The sequence below is a fragment of the Salvelinus sp. IW2-2015 genome, linkage group LG1 (assembly GCF_002910315.2).
Source record: "Salvelinus sp. IW2-2015 linkage group LG1, ASM291031v2, whole genome shotgun sequence".
Taxonomy (NCBI): Eukaryota; Metazoa; Chordata; class Actinopteri; order Salmoniformes; family Salmonidae; genus Salvelinus; species Salvelinus sp. IW2-2015.
Genome location: NC_036838.1, coordinates 41,686,045 through 41,707,594, shown reverse-complemented (window position 1 = coordinate 41,707,594; position 21,550 = coordinate 41,686,045). Strand labels below are relative to the sequence as shown.

The window sequence follows — 21,550 nt, the reverse complement described above, 5'->3', positions numbered from 1 at the left end:
GGGGTTGAATTTATTTGGTCACTGTGTCACTTATTGTCTCGGCCATAGGCCAATATATCATGGTGTCAAGGCATAATAACTAGCAGGTTATGGAGCAAACAATCACAACACATAGGTTGTAATATGGCTATTGTATCCTGSCGATTTTACCCACACATCGCTACTGCAGCCACTACCTGGGCAACAACACTATGCAGGACTTCTTCCCCACTATGACCATGAAGGCCAACCCCATGTGTGATGACCTACACTGAGCAAAAATATAAACACAAAATRTAAAGTGTTGGTCCCATGTTTAATGAGCTGAAATAAAAGATCCCAGTGAGTATTTCTCCTTTGCCAAGATAATCCGGCCACCTGACAGATGTGGCATATCAAGAAGCTGATTAAACAGCATGATCATTACACAGATGYACCTTGTGCTTGGGACAATAAAAGGTTACTCTAAAATGTGCAGTTTTGTCACACAAGAGAATGCCACATATGTCTCGTGTTTTGAGGGAGCATGCATTTGGCTGCAGGAATGTCCACCAGAGTTGTTGCCAGAGATTTTAATGTTCATTTCTCTAACATAAGCCATCTCCAACGTTGTTTTAGAGAATTTGGCAGTAAGTCGAACCGGCTTCACAAGCGCAGAGCACGTGTAACCCCGCCAGCCCAGGACCTCCACATCCGGCTTCTTTACCTGCGGGATCGTCTGACACTGAAACTGTGTGTTTGCACAACCGAAGAATTTCTGCACAAACTGTCATAAACCGTCTCAGACAAGCTCATCTGCGTGCTTGTCACCCAGGGTCTTGACCTGACTGCAGTTCGGCGTCGTAACTGACTTCAGTGGGCAAATGCTCACCTTCGATGGCCACTGGCACRCTGGAGAAGTGTGATCTTCACAGATGAATCCTGGTTTCAACTGTACCGGGCAGATGGCAGACAGCGGAGCATGTATGGCGTAGTGTGTGCGAGCGATTTGCTGATGTCAACGTTGTGAACAGAGTGCCCCATGGTGGTGGTGGGGTTATGTTATGGGCAGGCATAAGCTACGGACAACGAACACAATTGCATTATATCGATGGGAATTTGAATGCACAGACATACTGTGACGAGATCCTGAGGCCCATTGTCGTGCCATTTATCCGCTGCCATCACCTCATGTTTCCGCATGATWATGCATGGCCCCATGTCACAAGGATCTGTACACAATTCCTGGAAGCTGAAAATGTCCCAGTTCTTACATGGCCTGTATACTCACCAGACATGTCACCCATTGAGCATGTTTTGGATGTTCTGGATCGACGTGTACAACAGCGWGTTCCAGTTCCCGCCAATATCCAACAACTTCGCACAGCCATTGAACAAGCTGATCAACTYTATGCGAAGGAGATGTATCGCGCTGCATGAGGCAAATTGTGGTCCTTACTTTTTTTGTTAACTAACAGATGTATATCTGCATTCCCAGTCATGTGAAATCCATAGACTAGGGCATAATGAATGTATTTTAGTATATGAGCATGCATCCAATAGTGTTGAAATTCAATTTGAAATGTAAATTACATATACATTTTTGTCAATTAGCAGACACTATCAATTAGCAATTAGCAGACACTTACTAGTCGGTGTTGATATTGGTGATATTGATTTATCATTAATATCAAATTATCATTATCCAATTCAAATTGAATTTCGACAGCTACTATATGCTTCCATAGATGGTAACAGAGAGGTGTTAATTTAATTTGGACATTTTTGTGAATATGGAATAAAAAAAACTTTATAACCTGAGTTTCAGGCCCTGACAAGTGTSATGTTGACATCATTTCACATGATTTTATAATATGAAAAACAAATCAATAAAGAAATCTGTATTTTATTTTGTATTTTTTACAATTAACAATACAATATATTTCCATAAAGGTAGTTAGCAACTGCTGTGGAATAGAACATCAGTTGGTTTGGGACAACATTGACATTAGCAAYCTCTAGAGCTTGTTGAATAGATAAGGTTAGTCCACTTTGGTGTCCCAATTAAGATGACAGAATCATTGAATTTCTCAGCACTTTTAACATAAGAGAAGCCCTTAATAGATTAAAATAAAAAATCACTGGCACAGTGATGTTATTTTTTTGAAAGTGGTAGTTGTCGGAAGATGACAAATGTCTTAGCAATTTGCTGAGTTACACACTGGGTGCCTCTAACTAAGTAATGTGTGGTTCCCAGTTTCAAACATAACKTTTGATGTGCCCCACAGGGGACCCCAGTTCTCCACCGACTCTATAATAGGAAGTAGTTGATGAATATGAAAGGTCATGTGATTCATAGCATATAAATCTGGGACTTTTGTGACAAAGGTTGTCAACAATTAATTTGCTCTCAACAGGTCATTTGGACTTATTGATTCTAGAAGCAGCAAGCCAATACCTTCAACTAGAAAGTGCCTTAGATAGATTGGAAGGATACCATTAACACAAATGAGTGAGTAAAACAAAAGCCAGTTCCTCCATTCAGAAGCTTTACAAASTGCTCTTTCAAATAATGACCTTGGAGTTCTGGTAACACTCTTTAGAAGCATTACACTATTCAAGCGTTTGTCAACGTCACCAACTTCTCTACCAATGTACAATGGGGAAATATGATGTAAAGAGTCAAACCACAAGTTGTTCATGTACTTAAAAACACCTAAGAGGAAAACCTTTGACAATGTCAAATGAGTCAATAAGCGACAGAGGGGATGCACCTTTAACACTATTTCTTATTGCATTATATCTTACTGCATGATGGATCTTAAAGGGCAACTCATTAATAACAAAGTGTATAGGCCATATGGACATCTTGGTGATTTGAAAACTGATGCACCATCATAATTCTATGTCAATTAAATATTGTTTACATCAGATAATGCTTCAATAGTTTTGTATTGTTTAACATCATAAATGCCTTCAATGTTTTCCTCAGATTATGTGATAAAATCCAACAGATTGCTATTCTCAMACATTTCACGTAGTTTTTGCTTCATTGGAATTACAATGAAAAAACGTTTTTATAGTGTGTTCGACCTTGTCTCTGTATGGCAAGAACTGCACGTAGCATTACAGTTAGAACCTATGTGTGTAGAACATTCAGGGCAAACAAAATGAAACTCCACTATACCCTTACATACTTTGAAAATGTATGAACAGGTGGTAAGCAGATTACAGTTTGGGTTCAATGCAGAGAGCAACGTAAGCAGCCCTTGCAGAGCAAGCCATGACAGATTGAATCATACAACAAAACACATGATGAGAACAATAGCACCACCAACAGTWAGGCTTGATCTGTCAAAGAGTGGTCTTCCATATGCCTCTTGCTCTCTTTCGTCTGAGGGGTCTTCATCAGTGTCCGTATCTTCAAATGTTGCCTGWAATTAAATCATGCCAAATATAGTGTGAGACTAAGTAAGCACTTATATTCTGTTATCTAAATAATATAGAAAACGTGCTCTCCATTGCATAAGACAGCATATTGTTATGTACATGAAAGGGTAGCCTCGCTAGCCATCCGTTTAATTATTTTCAAGCAATTTTGGAGTTTTTGTAAATCCATAAGAAGATATTCACGAGGTCAGACGGAGCAACAATTCAACCTACCTGGCCATCATCATCCATGTCTTCATCATGGTCCAAGTCTAGTCCASTATTCCTGAGGTTCCCCTGAAACAAATGAGGACATATTGTGTCAGCAAACTTCAGGCTTTGAGGACTATGCGTCTTTTGAGGGAAAGGCCATGATGATTAGCTGAGCCTACCTGCTTCTCACGTTTTTTTCCTTCATCATGGTCCAAGTTCAGTTGGGCATTCATTCACAAGGTTCCCCTGAAACAAWGTAGAGGAGACTGTGTCAGCACTGCTAGCAAACCTGTGCAAACCTAGTGGGTCTAATGTTTCCTGGCTATTTTCATCCACATCATACTGGTCCAAGTTCAATTGAGCATCCATGCAGTTCTCATACAACAAATAATCATTTTATTCAGAGATATTAGAGGCAAAGGTTAGGCAAGCTAACTAGCTAACGTTACTTACATTGCTTCATCGATATCTTATAGTTGACATAGACACTATGGTCCCAGAGGTACCGTTTATACCTCGACATTGGCAAATTAGAGCTACTGCAGAACACCAAAATAAAAGTAACGGTAGCTAAAGTTACCTACAAAAATWTTAAGGAATAAACTTTGAGCACTCAAGCGGTCATTAAGAGTCAATTCCAAGCCTTGATGAAGCGGTTGCTCAGCGGTGCTCGTGAGGTGTGACTTCTAAAGACAGTGCTCAAGCGCACAACGTTTGGAAATAAATCTTCAAAGACTGAAAGTTTTTTCGCCAGTCACTTGGTCGGAGGACAACTTACATCGTTAAAAATTAGCTAGAAGAACTGAAAACCAAGAAAACAACATAGGGAGTGTATYTAGCTTGACCTTTTTATTGGAAGTCACTTTGGAGACCTTCACTTGCTGGAGACATGTGTAACATTGGGTTTCTACCTCCAACTTTGTAGCCAAACGTTAAACCAAAAAATCATAACATTATTTCCATTAGTTAGCTAACGTAAGCTAGTTTCCTTGTTCATGAAAGACATAGATAATGTTAGCCTACCAGAGACACATCATTTCTATGTAGGGTTAGCTTCAACAAATAACAACCCTGGATAGCTTACTAGCTACACAAGTAATGTTAAACTCATAGAGACTGATATAGGCCATTCGTGGCCAAAATGCCATTTTAGCATGGTCAGCGCCATTGAGAGCTTCCACCATGCTTCTGCCATTTTAAAGTAGTCAACTGGGTGGGGATTGCTATAGGTTGTAGCCCTAACCCTTTGAACCGTACAATCACATATTTGTGATCATTATTGAGTGGTCCCTTCAGTGTACCATCGCAAATATGTGATTGGAACAGTAGCAACAGAACGTATGATGCAACAAACGGGTCTACACAGCATTGTTGTCTGAAAAGYATCTAAACAATGTTTTGTGGTGATGAGAAATAAAGGTCTTCACAACTTTATTCCTCAATTTCACCTTCATCATCCAAGTATCACATGGAATACTTCCACATCCAAACTCATTCCATAAACCAATCTAAATAACAGGTTGCGCTGACAAAAAAACTAAATATAAGTTAGCGACCTAACAGCTAGACAGCTTGCTTACAATGTACCACATCCCTGGTAAGCACAAGGGAGAAATGTCATATTGTTTAGAAAAGAGATGCGTGTCAGCTAAGCTAACAGCAGCTAAATTCTTTATAAAGGCAGCCATGTTTTTTATGTTTGACAAGCGAAAACTCCCTAGTCCCAGAATGCCATTCACTACAGGACGCTAGTAAACAAAGTCAAAGGCAAAGATGGTTGCGCCCATTGCCTGAAAAATATTCGTTTGGCCACTTTCAGAATATTACAAATCTTCTATGTACAGTTGAAGTCTGAAGTTTACATACACTTAGGTTGGAGTCAATAAAACTAATTTTTCAACCACTCCACAAATTTCTTGTTAACAAACTATAGTTTTGGCAAGTCGGTTAGGACATCTACGTTGTACATGACACAAGTAATTTTTCCAACAATTGTTTACAGACAGATTATTTCACTTATAATTCACTGTATCACAATTCCAGTGGGTCAGAAGTTAACATACACTAAGTTGACTGTCCCTTTAAACAGATTGGAAAATTCCAGAAATGATGCGATGGCTTTAGAAGTTTCTGATAGCCTAATTGACATAATTTGAGTCAATTGGAGGTGTACCTGTGGATGTATTTCAAGGCCTACCTTCAAACTCAGTGCCTCTTTKCTTGACATCATGGGAAAATCAAAAGAAATCAGCCAAGATGTCAGAAAAAAAATTGAAGACCTCGACAAGTCTGGTTCATCCTTGGGAGCAATTTCCAAACGCCTGAAGGTACCATGTTCATCTGTACAAACAATAGCACGCAACTATAAACACCATGTGACCACACAGCCGTCATACCGCTCAGGAAGGAGACGCGTTCTGTCTCCTAGAGATGAACATACTTTGATGCGAAAAGTGCAAATCAATCCCAGAACAACAGCAAAGGACCTTGTGAGGATGCTGGAGGAAACAGGTACCAAAGTATCTATATCCACAGTAAAACGAGTCCTATATCAACATAACCTGAAAGGCCGCTCAGCAAGGAAGAAGCCACTGCTCCAAAACTTCCATAAAAAAGACAGACTACGTTTTGCAACTGCACATGGGGACAAAGATCGTACTTTTTGGAGAAATGTCCTCTGGTCTGATGAAACAAAAATAGGACTGTTTGGCCATAATGACCATTGTTATGTTTGGAGGAAAAAGGGGGATGCTCTAGCCTTTAGCTCAGTGCAGATGCTGCCTGTAATCCATGGCTTCTGGTTGGGGTATGTTTGTACGGTCACTGTGGGGATGATGTCATCAATGCACTTATTGATGATGCCAATGACTGATGTGGTGTATGTTGCAGAAATCCTCAGTGCCATCGGAGCAATCCCGGAACATATTCCAGTCTGTGCTAGCAAAACAGTCCTGTAGCTTAGCATCTGCTTCATMTGACCMMTTYTTTATTGATMTAGTCACTGGTGCTTYCTGCTTAAGTTTTTGCTTGTAAGCAGGAATCAGGAGGATAGAATTATGTTCAGATTTGCYMAATGRAGGGCAAGGGAGAGCTTTGTATGTGTCTCTGTGTGTGGAGTATTGGTGGTCCAGAGTTCTTTTTCCTCTGGTTGCACATTTAACATGCTGATAGAAATTTGGTAAAACGGATTTCAATTTCCCTGCATTAAAGTCCCCGGCTACTAGGAGCGCCGCCTTTGGGTGAGCATTTTCTTGTTTGCTTATGGCGGAATACAGCTTGTTCAATGCTATCATATTGCCAGCCTCTGACTGTGGTGGTATGTAAACAGCTACAAAGAATACAGATGAAAACTCTTTCAGTAGGTAGTGTGGTCTACAGTTTATCATGACATRCTCTACCTCAGGCGAGCAATAGCTCGAGACTTCCTTAGATATTGTGTACCAACTGTTGTTTACAAAAATACATAGACCGCAGCCCCTTGTCTTACCAGACGCCGCTGTTCTATCCTGCGGTACATCGTATAACCAGCCAGCTGTATGTTGATATTGTCGTCGTTCAGCCACGACTCTGTGAAGCATAAGATGTTACGTTTTTAATGTCCCATTGGTAGTTTAATCTCCCGCGTAACTCKGCGATTTTATTCTCCAAAGATTGCACGTTTGCTAGCAGAATGGAGGAAAGTGGGGGTTTATTCGATCGCCTACGAAWTCTCAGAAGGCAGCCCGACCTTTGGCCCGTCTTTCTCCGCCTCCTCTTCACGCAGATCACGGGGATYAGGGCCTGTTCCCGAAGGAAGCAGTATATCCTTCGCATCGGGATCGTCAGATTCATGAAAGGAAAAAAAGGATTCTGCTAGTTCGTGGTGAGTAACGCAGTCCTRATGTCTAGAAGTTATTTTCGGTCATAAGAGACGGTAGCAGCAATATTATGTACAAAATAAGTAAAAAAATAAGTTACAAACAATGCAAATAAACAATAAAAAAACACAATCGGCTTGGGGCAGGTAAAACGTCTGCCTTCTTCTCCGGTGCCATCTTACAATGCTCAATGCTGTAATCRCTGCCAAAGGTGCTTCAACAAAGTACTGAGTAAAGGGTCTGCATACTTATGTAAATGTGATATTTWATGTTTTTATGTTGAATAAATTAGCAAAAGAAAATTAAACCTGTTTTTGCTTTGTCATTATGGGATATTGTGTGTAGATTGAGGAGGGGGAAAACAATTTAAATAACTTTAGAATAAGGCTGTAACGTAACAAAATGTGGAAAAAGTGAAGGGGTCTGAATACTTTCCGAAGGCACTGTTTATCCAAAGTATGTGGACACCCCTTCAAATTAGTGGATTCGGCTATTTCAGCCACACCCCACACTTATTTAGGCTTGCCATAACAAAGGGGTTGAATACTTATTGATTCAAGACATTTAAGATGTTCATTTTTAATTCATTTGTAAAATTTCGAAAAAATATAATTCCACTTTGACATTATGGGGTATTGTGTGTAGACCAGTGACAAACAAATCTCTTTTTAATCCATTTGAAATTCAGGCTGTAACATAACAAAATGTAGAAAAAGTAAAGGGGTGTGCATACTTTCTAAAGGCACTGTAACTTGGCTAGTCTTGGTAGCCAGATAGCTTGTTGTATATGCTGGTTGTTAGCTTGCATAACAGATATGTGTATAATTGTAAGAGACACTTCATGTTTTATGGATAATTTTTACATTTACATAGTGGCTGAGACTGCTAATGAATCTGATCAAGCTCTGAGGCTGATATTGAATCAGATCAGGCACATATCAGTTATGCAAGCTAACAACCAGCATAGATAACTATCTGGGAGACGAGTTTGCCTGTCAGGCATCGTTCAGGGCTTAAATGGTTATTGTGCATCTGAACAAATGAATGGATGATGCTTGGTACTTTTGATTATCTCGTGATCTCGACAAAACACCTTTTGTTATGTCGTGATCACCAAAAAATGATCTTGTGATCTCGACAAAACAACTTTTGTTATGTCATGATCATGATATTCCCTTATGAAAAATTCAAATTGGATTCCCATAGGAAAAATAATTCTCGTTGGAAATATTACATTGGATTCCCATTGTGAATTAGCCCCCCATGAACACTTAAAAACCATGAGATTGTAATGGGACTCTCATTGGAATCCAATGGGTTTCCTATTGGAAATTAACAAGAATATCATTGGTTTCATTRTATTACTCATATTCCCATTGGATGTTAATGGGTTATTCATTGGTTATTCATTGTTTTGTTGTGTGGGTATTTCATGGGATTTATTTAACATTGCCATAGTATTAGAAAAGATCATCTAGCACAAAAAWTGTTAATTTAATTTATTTTATTCTGCTTTTGGCTTCAGTTGGTTGACAACGTCCTTTTGCTTGTAGGCCATGGCAGTCCATGTTGAGGCCTTGTCCAACCCCTCAAAACATCTCTGGAAATGAGCTGAAATTAAAATAAAACACAAATCTTAATAAYGACAAACACTACATGAGCAAAAGTATGCGGACACCTGCTCATCGAACATCTCATTCCAAAATCATAGGCTTTGCTGGTATAAYGGCCTCCACTCTTCATKGAAGGCTTTCCACTAGATGTTGAGACATTGCTGCAGAGACTTGCTTCCATTCAGCCACAAGGGCATTAGTGAGGTCGGGCACTGATGTTGGGCGATTAGGCCTGGCTCGCAGTCAGCGTTCCAATTCACACCAAATATGTTTGATGGGGTTGAGGTCAGGGCTCTGTGCAGGCCAGTCAAGTTCTTCCACACCGATCTCGACAAACCATTTCTGTATGGATCTCGCTTTGTGCACGTGGGCATTGTCATGCTGAAACAGGAAAGGGCCTCCCCCAAACGGTTGCCAGAAAGTTGGAAGCACAGAATCGTCTAGAATGTCATTGTATGCTGTACCATTAAGATTTCCCTTCACAGGAACTAAGGGGCCTAGCCCAAACATTGAAAAACAGCCCCAGACGATTATTTTGGGTTTTCAAGTGAAATGGAAAGAGAGCCTGTGAAGCAACTTCCGATTTTGGATGTTAACAAGGCGACACTYAATCTTAACTCCTCTACATTTACTGGATTGGTTGAACAGTGCAGAAGAGAACCTCCTCTGACCAGTATGTAGGAGATCTAGTTTCAGGCATTTCCTTTACGCCTGCTACRTTAGGTTAGAATAAGTAAAACTCCCATGAGCTTTTAGGTTATATAATTCTGGCAGACATAATTACATACTACTTCATGTGATAAAAGTTAATTGTATTCACAATGAAGATGGGGGACTGTGAAGACCCCTGATGTATTGATATATCACTTGAAAAACATCTTTCTCTGTGACAATACAGAAATGGGTCAGTCCCAGAAACTTGTCAAGTTGGCAWATAGAGACCTGTATAAATACCTTCTAAACAAATCCAGTGAATTCATGGGCTGCCGACAAGATTCCAGTATGTGATTTTTGGCCCAGGCCTTGTCACTTTTACTGGGTATAGCTGCTGAATGGAGGGCTTTTTCCAGAAACTGTGATGGGTTTAAAGAACAGCTTCACAATGCGAGCTTTATACTGGGTTCAGATTCTCAGAAGAGGGCTGAGACTCTGTGACAGCTAAAAGGTTGGCTAGTCCTAGAACACAGCTCCAGTTGCTGTCATTTTCTTGCACATTTCACAGAGCTACAAATCACAAGGCATTGAAATAAGAGATATATACAGTACTAGTCAAAAGTTTGGACACACCTACTCATTCAAGTTTTTATTTTTTATTGTTTTTACTATTTTCTACATTGTAGAACAATAGTAATGATATCTAAACTATGAAATCACACATATGGAATCATGAGGTAACCAAAAAAGTGTTAAACAAATCAAAATATGTTTTATATTATGAGGTAGTCACCTGGAATGCATTTCAATTAACAGGTGTGCCTTGTTAAAAGTTCATTTGTGGAATTTATTTCCTTCTTAATGCGTTTGAGCCAATCAGTTGTGTTGTGACAAGGTAGGGGTGGTATACAGAAGAAAGCCCTATTTGGTAAAAAGTCCATATTTTGGCAAGAACAGCTCAAATAAGCAAAGAGAAATGACAGTCCATCATTACTTTAAGATGAAGGTCAGTAAAATGTCAAGAACTTTGAAAGTTTCTTCAAGTGCAGTCGCAAAAACCATCAAGCGCTATGATGAAACTGGCTCTTATGAGGACAGCCACAGTAAAGGAAGACCCAGAGTCACCTCTGCTGCAGAGGATAAGTTCATTAGAGAAAATTGCAGCTCAAATAAATGCTTCACAGAGTTCAAGTAACAGACACATCTCAACATCAACTGTTCAGAGGAGACTGCGTGAATCAGGCCTTCATGGTCAAATTTCTGCAACGAAACCACTACTAAAGGACACCAATAAGAATCAGAGACTTGCTTGGGCCAAGAAACATGAGCAATGGACATTAGACCAGTGGAAATCTGTCCTTTGGTCTGATTAATCCAAATTTGAGATTTTTGGTTCCATTTAGAATTAGAATTTAAGGCACACATATTTAACATGGCTACCACAGCATTCTGCAGCGATACGCCATCCCATCAGGTTTGCACTAAGTGCAACTATCATTGTTTTTCAACAGGACAATAACCCAAACATACCTCCAGGCTGTGTAAGGGCTATTTGGCCAAGAAGGAGATTAACCCGACCTCAACAATCACCCGACCTCAACCCAATTGAGATGGTTTGGGATGAGTTGGACCACAGAGTGAAGGAATAGCAGCCAACAAGTGATCAGCACATGTGGGAACTCCTTCAAGACTGTTGGAAAAGCATTCYTCATGAAGCTGGTTGAGAGAATGTGCAAAGCTGTCATCAAGGCAAAGGGTGGCTACTTTGAAGAACATCAAATCTAAAACTTTAAAACTTTTTGGGTTACTACTTTATTCTACATGTGTTATTTCCTAGTTTTGATGTCTTCACTATTATTCTACAGTGTAGAAAATAATACAAATAAAGAAAATCCCTTGAACTGAGGACCTGTGTCCACTTTTGACTGGTACTGTATATATTTTATATTTAATTCTGAATTCTAATGAACATCAATTGTTTTGTAAACAACAACACATTTATATGTTTTCAATTCCAAATACCATGCATTTTGTTGCCACATGTCTAGACTAGGGAACATGGTCTGCTATCACTCAAGCCATCACTGCCATCTACAGATGAACAGTGAAAGTTCAGATCCTTTGCTTCACAATAAATGTGATAGTAGTTTTCACTTTTAAAGGACATTTAAAATGTATTAATTACTATCCTGTGTTTATACAAACTAAAGGACTGTATATTCATAAAAATAGCTAATTGTGAAATATGTGTTAAAAATATCTAATTGCTTGAGTCCATAAAATACATTGAATAAAATAATGAATGTYGCTTTGTTACTGCCACTCAAAGTCACTTAGATAGAACAAGGTCAGAGCAGGGTGTACACAAAGTATGAGGGGCATGTAGGAGGGGCAAATAAAACCAAAGTAGCTGGATAAAACATTCATACCTAATGACTTAGCTATTTCTACTGTAGCCTACCTGGGATCACACTAGAAGCACCATGGACATCATCACTGCAATTTTAATAATTGGCTTTGCTGCCTTGATTGCAGCCTCCTTCTGGTAATTGGTCTACTGTATTCTGAGCTGATGAATTCAGAMATTCCTCAAGGGGTTGCAAATTGAGGGAAACTGCATGTAGTTCATGGCATGTTTGTTGGCATAGCAATTGTGGTGTGTATCTATCTATGGAATTGTTAGTGCTTATTATTTGATGTTTTCTGCAGTCAAATCACGTTCAAGTCTCTGAAAAAGTAATTGATTTAATTTATTCCTTGGTGAAAAGAAAAACATCTTCGTGCTTGAATACTATTAAAAAGAGAACTCAGCTCTTTTAAAAGATGTTTGTCCTTTCAATGTACTCTAACCACTGATAAACTTCAATGGTGTTGATAAGAGAACAATAAATTACAAAAAGTCAGTCATTGTTCGGGTAAGGACACYCAAGCAGAGTTTTCACAGTACTGTACTGTAGTCCACCTTCTGGTAAAACCTTAACTGTGTCACTGGTTATTCATTATGTTGTTGCATTCATTGTTGCTTAGTGTGCAAGCAACAAGAAAAGCWAAGCTATATTGTGGCAATTGGAAAATATTTCACCTCACAATGGTTCATGTTAACCTTATTTCTAAGTTCGGCTGTCATCAGGTCAGGTTCCCCAGGTAGTTCAGAAGACGGTTCCTGGTCATTATAAGACCAGTTCCCCCTATACTACGTGTGACGGATCTCACCTTCTCTGAGGTGCCTGTCAGAGTGTATGAGCCCACAGCTGGCTCACTGGGCCTGAGGAAGGGCCTGGTGTATTTCAATGGTGGAGGATGGGCATTGGGTAATTTGGGTAAAAAGATAAGAAAAACATGATGTCTAGATTATTTATCTTACAATAGGGGCCTGCTCATATAAAAAAAAGAAAAAAGTTTAATTCTCTGTTTACTCTAGTCTAACACTAATGTTCTGTTTCTTGTGATCAGATAATGCTGATGAGGTCTGCAGGCACATTGCCAAAGAGGCTGAAACCACAGTGGTTTCTGTTGGGTAACTTTTACTTTCTGACTCACTGACTCAAAATGTGCTTCCAAAGCAGATCAATAYAGTGAAAAGGGCTGTGAAGTTGTCAAAGACATGTTGCTCCTTTCTCTACCCTCTTTAGATACCGGCTTATCCCTGAACATCAGTATCCCACTCAGCTGGATGACTGAGACTGCAACGTGTCACTTCCTGTCTGTGGCAGAGGCAGAGTTCGGGGTGAACCCAGGAAGAGTGGCAGTCGGGGGTGATAGTGCTGGGGGAAACCTGGCAGCCATACTGTGACAGCGTCTGGCCAAGAGAAAGAATGGACATCTGCTGTCTCCCTGTGCCCAGGTCCTCATCTACCCAGCTTTGCAGATGGCAGATTTCAACCTGCCTTCATACCAGCAGAATCATGCTGGGCCCATATTGTTCTGTGGCCGGATGGCATTCTACTTCCTGCAGTATCTCAACGGGGACACGTCAGTGTGMCAGGATGTGCTGGAGGGGAACCACATCCATGCTGAGATGAGGCTGGCCTTCAAGGAGTGGTTTTCCCCAGAACACCTCCCTCCTGAGTSTAGGGTGCGGTGCCACCGCCAGCATGTACACTCAGACTTAGACTACAACAGGGAGGTGTACCACAAAATCAAAGACCGTCTGGATCCGGAGGTGTCCCCRCTCCTGGAGGATGACACTGTTATCCGTCTGACCCCACCGGCCTTTATCCTGACCTGTGTGTACGACATGCTGAGGGATGTTGGGATCCTGTACAGGAAGTGGCTGCTGGACCTGGAACTGGAAGTCACATGGCATCACATGCCAGACCGCTTCCTTAGACTAATGGAATAAAAAAATAGGCTGGTTAACCTTCCCATCTGCAACATAGGCTGTAGATATAACTTTAAACTACGTAAAAACGTATAAAAATTATATAGGGATTATTTCGAGATTAGATTTTTCATGTTCCTGGCAAGTGACTTTGTTCTGTTTACAGGCAAAGCTAATAAACTCCTACACAGCTTAGTACATATTTTACTCTTATTTTAATCAGTTAAGGCATTCATTTTCATTTCTACAGAAAGATGCATCCAATTATATTCATTATGATTTAAATTAAGACGTGTATTGCATGTATGAGCTATATGCTAACTGCTGCAGAATTCTCTGACATTCAAAAATACAGCACTATACAGTACTGCACCAAGTGTTATCATAATGCAGGTCCTTTGCCTTCAATTTGCCTCCACTACTGTTCCACTATTCTGTTTCAGTCACAGAATGTTTGCTGTATCCATAGCAACCGAGCTCCTCTTCTTATGTCACAATGAGAGCAGGTGAAATGCACCATCATCCGTTCTGTTTGATCTAACTATGCTCTAATATTAGGACCAAACGAGCTCTTAATCAGCTGTATGTGACACCATGTGCAGTACCACATACAGTATGGGAAATCAGGRAAAGAGTTATGATAAATGGACCCAACCTGGCTGGAGAATAGAGCAGAAGTATGCAAACAAAGTTCTAATTGGCAACTGGGTGGAAGAGAAGTTTCAGGTAGGTTTTTAATCAAACRTTTATTTTGAGATTTTCAATTAATTGTTGTTGCTATCATGCATTGCCTGTGATGAATGTTGCTAATTCATCAAATAATGCAACATTTGGCAAGAGTCATCAAAAGTCATTATTAAGAGTTTTAATCACAGCAAAGCGTGGGTACAGCAGCCTTTCCTTTCGATCCAAATGAGATTCTCACAAGAAACACCTGCACTGAGTGTGAGAATGTGCTGTACCTCCTGCTTTCTGTAGCCAAAGATCTTCAACAAACTAGTTCAATGGCTGGTTTCCAATGGTTCTGCTGCTTCTCAGTCGGTTTGCAAATCTATACAAAAATAATTAGAGGGCTTCAGTTAATCTACATCAGCACAGACTCCAAGTGTGAGAGACTCAAGAGGCAGTCTAATTGCATTGACGCCAGGCAGGGCCGCGGGCTGCTGCTTCAGGTTCTGACTAGAGGGATGTCTTTAGAAATACTGTACAACAGCATGGATCGATGGTGAAGTGTGAGCTTTGCTGAGCTCATGCTTAAGTGGCTGAGCAATCCCTCCTCTCCTCCTCTCACCCCCTCCTCCTCCTCTTCCTGTCTATTTACCCTGTCTGTGCGAGACAGTTCACTCGAGAGTGTAAGACAGCCAACAGCACCAACCGTGCAGACTACCAGCCACAGAGGGACCACCGGCCAGACGTCATCCTCAGACGAGAGGCGCTGCGGAAAGCTGAGGTCAGTCTTACACAGCAGGATCATGATATCATTAGCATTAGCAAAATGCTAGTCAAGTTAGGCCTAAAAGTCTGTTAGAACAAAATCTAAACCTAGATTATTCGTATCCCCAGAGGTAATGAGCTAATCAATCAAARAAACAGTGTGCCATCTGCCATTGTTTTAAAGCAATGGATGGCCAGTAGAATAGTGGGTTGCGGTGTGTTCCAGGGCCTTCCCGCTAAGCTGCTTCTCTCCCACCACGGCACRCTGCCYTCCCATTACCTGGTCACCCACTATGATGAGATGTATGGGCGCCAGGGYACCTCCACCCTGCCTGCCTTGCGCAACTGGCATCCAGACAGGCTGGCGTGGACGCCAGAGAAGTCTGACCACCCAAGCTTGGGTAAGAGAGGAAGTCAACATTAGAATGGCCCCTTTCTAAAGCATTGGTTCCACCAAGTTTTGAGTGCAAAACCCATACGGAACACAGCACCTTGGTTTGACAAACCCACTTTTATATGGTAAAAAATCATCGCACAGTATGTTTGAATTATAAAAAGCTTGTATTTACTTGACTGTGGCACAGAAAAATGTCAGCTGTAATTACAAACTAGTCTCAAGTAAAGAAAAACCGGGAAGAACAAAGATGCAGTGTTCAACAATTAAAGTTCAGGCAGAATAAATGGCCTTGGATTGTTCCAAATCTGTCACAGATATAATTAATGACTGCAGCACTGTAACAGCTGAGCCCTCTCTCTCTCTCCCTCCCTTCTCCCTTCCAGCACCTCCAACTAACTTTGGCCTGGTGGAGTCTAGACAGGTCCGTCTGGACCAGCAGCAGTCCCCCCTCCCTGCGCTGAGTGTGTACAGGTCAGCGTACCAGAATTACCCACTCAGTGCTTTCTGCCAGCCCCGCTTCACCAGTGTGCCACGAGGCCACTCCAGTAAGCTCCATCCTGCCAATCGAATCAACAAGGACATGGATCTGAAACAACGGCCCTGCAGACAGGTCCCAGACAACTCAGTCTCCGCCAGCCTCCTCCCTCCCCTGTCTGTTGTGTAGACACAGAGCTCGGGCCCTGAGATGGCGCGCCACACACGCTGTTTCGATACTCCGTGCTCAAAGTGGTGCTGTTTGAGGATTTCATTTTTTATTAGTCTAAGGCATGAAAAATTAAATGAAGCAGAACATATGGGATATCAAAAAACGTAGAAAATTACGGGGGGGGGGGGGGGGTGCATGCAGGAAGGGAAGGAGTGTCCGCAAAACACATCTGAACATTTAGGATAATCACATGCTAATTATTTTCCTCGCACTTCATATTTGCAATTCGCTGTTTCTCTATTTGCCGTTCTTATCTATTAATGCTCTGTATTATGTCATGTTTCATGTTTTGTGTAGACACAGGAAGAGTAGCTGCTGCTTTCGCAACAGCTAATGGGGATCCTAATAAAATACCAAAATACCAAATACCCTAGCCTAGATGCTTTGGAAATCAAAGAGAGTGTTGATGTCAGAGCTGACCTGGGTGTCCATATCAGGAGCTATGAGTGATGTAAGGCAAACTCTGAGGGGACCTGTCTAACTCCCATTCCATTAGGTGTTTAATTACAGGGAATCAAAGTGTTTAATTAGGAGGAATCAAAGATGCTTATATGTTTGATGGTCAACCATCTGTGTCTCTATTCTCCTGCTGCCTCAGCTAGTGCAGCCCTCTGCCCGCCTCTCCGTTACTCATTTCAATACTCAAGCTGATTTTTCTGTGAGTCAGAAAATATGGGTAGATCATGTGTTATCAATTACTCCTTTGTATGTTTGGTTAGTCAGACCACATGATGGCGCTATAGCGACATGTCACACAATGGAATCCAAGACAAGGGTGCCGTGCCACTCTGTTGTTCTTAGTCTATGATTGCTCTTTGTGAGACACCTTGATTTGAATGAAACAACTATTATACATTTAAACATTCATTCAAACATGTATATTGTTGATGTAATTATGCAACACATCAATTAACCGCCACATCTATCATCCTACAAATTCATTGATTTACTCTGCAGTCAGACACGACACATCACACAGCAGAGCTCTGTTTGTTAAATTGTTGATGACTTATCATTGAAAATCAGTCACTGTCTGGAAGGAAAACGTATTTAATTTAAATCATGATTCAACCACATGACTTAAATGCCAACACAATGCTGAACAAACTGCTTTCAGGTTTTTATTATTTTTGCATATTTCTTTCTTCTGCTGATTAATATTGTACAAATGTAACGATAAATATTTGTTTAWAAAATCAAGAGTACTTTCATCACAGTCATTCATTATGTTGGTGCATTAATAACTTCTAATATCAACAATGTTGAAAACAACAGCAGAAGAAAACAGGCGAATACTATACTCCAATCTTAGAAGAGATTMAATAGTAGCATTGACTATTGTTTATTGAAGCTCACATACAGTACATTATGCTCTGTCACAACCTTCTACATCATGTCATATTTACAGACCAACTGTGGATAATTGTATTGAGTCCAGTCCTGTGTGAGTAATGTTTGTAACCTACACAGCTGCCCACTGTGATGGATTATTATTATATCAACCCAGTACTCCAAAGCATTATGGTTGAGTGAATTAACTTAAGACTTGTTTATTAATTATTTTTACATTTGCATGATTTAGAAGTAACTCGGTAGTGCAAGGGAGGAGGGAAATKAAAAGAACAAGCAGCTTTCACAAAAACATGGAGTTTCTATGGCAGTACACCCTGAATAAATCTAAACAAGCAGTAGTCTAATTACCATTAATGGCGTTAATATTTTACTTTCATTGCCTCTGATTAAGACASCTGTGCTTCCCAGTAGGACACTCTCAGCTATGAAAATGGCCTTGGTGCATAAATACATGAGATACTCCCTCACTGCTGTGTCCTTGTCTGTGCTGAGGATAATCATTCCTGGTCACACACTTGTCTGGAGAGCTTTCTTATCAGGAAGTGAGAGTACAAAGGGGAAAAGGATGCCCTTAGCTGCAGAGAGGACACTCAAATCATCCGCTACGAAGCTCGGAGAGATCTCATCAGCCAGGAACCTCATGGTGAACTGGTGGCTTATGCAGTAGATAGTGTCGTCCACAACAACACACTGGAAGGCAGGGCAGTGGGCGAGGCGTTTGGTGCAGCATTCGTACCATAGTCGTGCCACGGTGTGGTAGCGGTACACACTGATGCCTAGCTGTGGGTTGACATCGAAGCGATACAGAAAGTTTCTTACGCCCACTATCTCGGTGGTCCTCATTTTGCTTCCCGTTATTGCGCTTTTCCTCCACACATTGGTTTTTGGGTTGTAGCGCAACAGTGTGTATCTCAGTGTTCCCCCTAGAACAAAGAGTTCCCCATTGCACACCGTGACATGGTGGGCCACAGCAAATGTATCATTGGGCAGTGGGGCCACAAAAGTCCATCTGTCAGAGCGGGGGTCATAGCGCTCTACGGTAGACAGACACTCCCCTCCGATGGCATAGATGCAGCCCTGCAGGGCTGCCAGTTTGCAGTGGGGCCTGGACTCATTCATAGGACTGATCTCTTTCCAAATGGACGTTACAGGGTTGTAGCAGAACACTCTCTTGGAAGGTTTCATCTCTCTGTCTGCGCCCTGCTGGCAGCCCCCCACTGCTACAAATAAGTAGTTGTCCATAGTGCACACGGCACAGCCTTTGGAGATGACTTCCTGTGGGATGGGACACAATGGGTGCCAGCTGTCTATATAATCATCATAACAGTAGAGACCACTGGATGGCTTGTTGGTGGCTCGCTGCTCTGTTTTTGTCCCTTGAGGACTACTCCCCACCCAGTCCTGAGGGACCATGTTGGCTGCCACTAAGAACTGCCTTCCTCTCATTCGCTGTTTCTGAATCTCATCCCGCTCGCCTGCTCTCAGCATCCCATACAGACCTGGGTCCCTGAGGACCTGGAGGTAGTTGTCAGACATCACTCTGAGGGCTGCCTGCTGCAGAGGGGCCTGCCCATGCTTCTTAGACAGCTCCAGCACCTCCATGCAGTTGCCCAAATCAAGTTTGGCCTTTAAGCTCTCCAACTCTGAGCTGCCCATGTTTTCTGGAGGCAGATTTACAAATCTAGCCCCAGCTATGGTTTCTAGGCTGGGCTTCTCCCATGCACTGGGGCCCCTGGTGTCTGTGGTGGGACTGAGGGGACTGACAGGGCTRGGATCCCCTGATGAATAGGCCTGAGAGTGGGGCCTCAGCTGGGTCGAGGCTCTGGGTATCAGAGAGGTGATCAGGAGTTCTGAMTGTTCAGCCGCTGTGAGGTAGCTCTCCTTGCGTATGAGACCCGGCTTGATGGGAGATGTGGGCTCCGGACTAACTGGGGAGAACGGCCTCTCAACAGGACTCTGCGGCAAAACCAGATCACGCATGATGATGGGGCTTAGGGACGAGGGAGGCTCAGTGAGGCTGCTGCCACGGCATCCAAATTTCACAGACTGTGAGTCCAGTGAATTCCCCTCAAACTGACCCAATATGGAGTCTGTGATGGAGTGCGAGGAAGATTCCACAAAGTATTCATAGATCTTTCCCCGCACAATGCTCTGGTCCCCAGGTCCTTCCATCACAAGGTTGGCATCCTCCACTGTGATCTCTGCCTTGGAGAGAAAGCTGGAGTAGGCCCCCTGGAGCCCCAGGTCCTGCCTCAGCTCTCTGCCGACCCCCAGCCCCACACTGCCCTCCAGCCTCTGCAGAAAGCAAGGGGATCGACGGCCCGATGGGCTGGCCAGCCCACTGTCATTAGGATCAGGGAGTTTCAAGATGGATCCAAACATACAATTATTGGTCTTAATCTCAGCCTCCTCAACAAACACGGGGATATCTTCCTCCAACTCCAAGCTGTTGTCCTCCTCTACATTTGATTCCTCTTGCAATGCAGCCATTTCCTTAGTGTTTGTGAACTTGCCTGCTTCTTCAATCTGGGTCACTTCTCCTTCCCCTGTCCCTGTATTGGTCTTGTCAGGTGTCAGGTCATCACTCTGTGAGTGGCCAGGCCGTTTGTCCCCATCACTTCTGGTGTCATGTTTGGCTGTGCTTGGAGGTCGCAGTTCCATCTTGCAGTTCAAACAGGTTCCAATGGGTGCTTCAGTGGTTCTGTCTGGAGGAGGCCTCACATAGAGCTGGGGTTTAGCTGCTGTACCCCTGGAGCTGTAGAACCTGTAAGCCCAGGAGATGAGCAGAACAGCGGCCACGGAACACGTCAGCTTCCCCAGCAGTTGCATGTCGAACTGGACACCCAGCAGATCTGCTATGGGCATGACTAAACGGAGGAGTTGCCAAGGTGAACAACCTTTTTGTCTGGGTATTTCTTTTCAGTGCATCTTAGCCAATGGTAGCTGGTAACCTGCAGGCTGCAGAGGTCTGAATACTGTGTCTGTTCTCTCTCTTCTCTCTGGACAACTTGTAAACTGATACCAACACTATTTACATCTCTCGCTGCTGGGGCGGGGCAGCGGTCACATTCCACCTGCAACAGGTGATCATGTTTGCTCTGGCCTTCACTATGTCGTAGAGAACAGTCATACTTAGATAGTTCCAGTGTACATATTTACATTTATTGACTCATCACAAGATGAGTTTATCATGTTGTTTACTGAGTGATTTAATTAAGTGTTTGAATAATTTGGAAACTATATCRCCACAAGGTTAAACACAGATTCAGACTATAGTGCTGTTGAGCCTAATGTTTACATGACTGTATTTGTAGGAGTGGCCTGGATMATATGTCTCTATTTCASACCTATGTCAACAAGAAAATAATGATCCAGTTCAAACACATGACAGGCTGCTGTCTGCTGAAAACATGGTTTGACTAAGGCGTGGGAAAGGCTGATTGGTCACATTTAAGGACATCATGACCAGGATACAGTTGTTTGCACAGGCAAAACTAAAGATGAAATATCTTTCACTATACAACACACTATACAACACACTATACAACACATTGGTTTTGGCTCAGCTACAACAGGAAAAGAGGCCAGGGATCATGTTCTTATAGAAATGAACTA

At 42.0% G+C, this 21,550-nt stretch overlaps 2 protein-coding genes and 1 pseudogene across 2 annotated transcripts; 2 read left to right on the top strand and 1 right to left on the bottom strand.

Moving 5' to 3' along the window:
* Positions 1 to 12,812: 12,812 nt before the first annotated feature.
* On the top strand, positions 12,813 to 14,180 carry LOC111976116 (arylacetamide deacetylase-like 3; annotated as a pseudogene).
* Positions 14,181 to 14,365: 185 nt separating this feature from the next.
* Positions 14,366 to 16,674, top strand: cfap107 (cilia and flagella associated protein 107). Its single transcript, XM_023997846.1, has 4 exons — positions 14,366 to 14,771; positions 15,385 to 15,495; positions 15,706 to 15,880; positions 16,260 to 16,674. The coding sequence occupies exons 1-4, from the start codon at positions 14,640 to 14,642 to the stop codon at positions 16,538 to 16,540; spliced, it is 699 nt and encodes a 232-aa protein (XP_023853614.1). The 5' UTR covers positions 14,366 to 14,639; the 3' UTR covers positions 16,541 to 16,674.
* Positions 16,675 to 17,890: 1,216 nt separating this feature from the next.
* On the bottom strand, positions 17,891 to 20,934 carry klhdc7a (kelch domain containing 7A). The gene has a single exon (XM_023993026.1). The coding sequence runs from the start codon at positions 20,798 to 20,800 to the stop codon at positions 18,443 to 18,445; it is 2,358 nt and encodes a 785-aa protein (XP_023848794.1). The 5' UTR covers positions 20,801 to 20,934; the 3' UTR covers positions 17,891 to 18,442.
* Between the last annotated feature and the right edge of the window lie 616 nt (positions 20,935 to 21,550).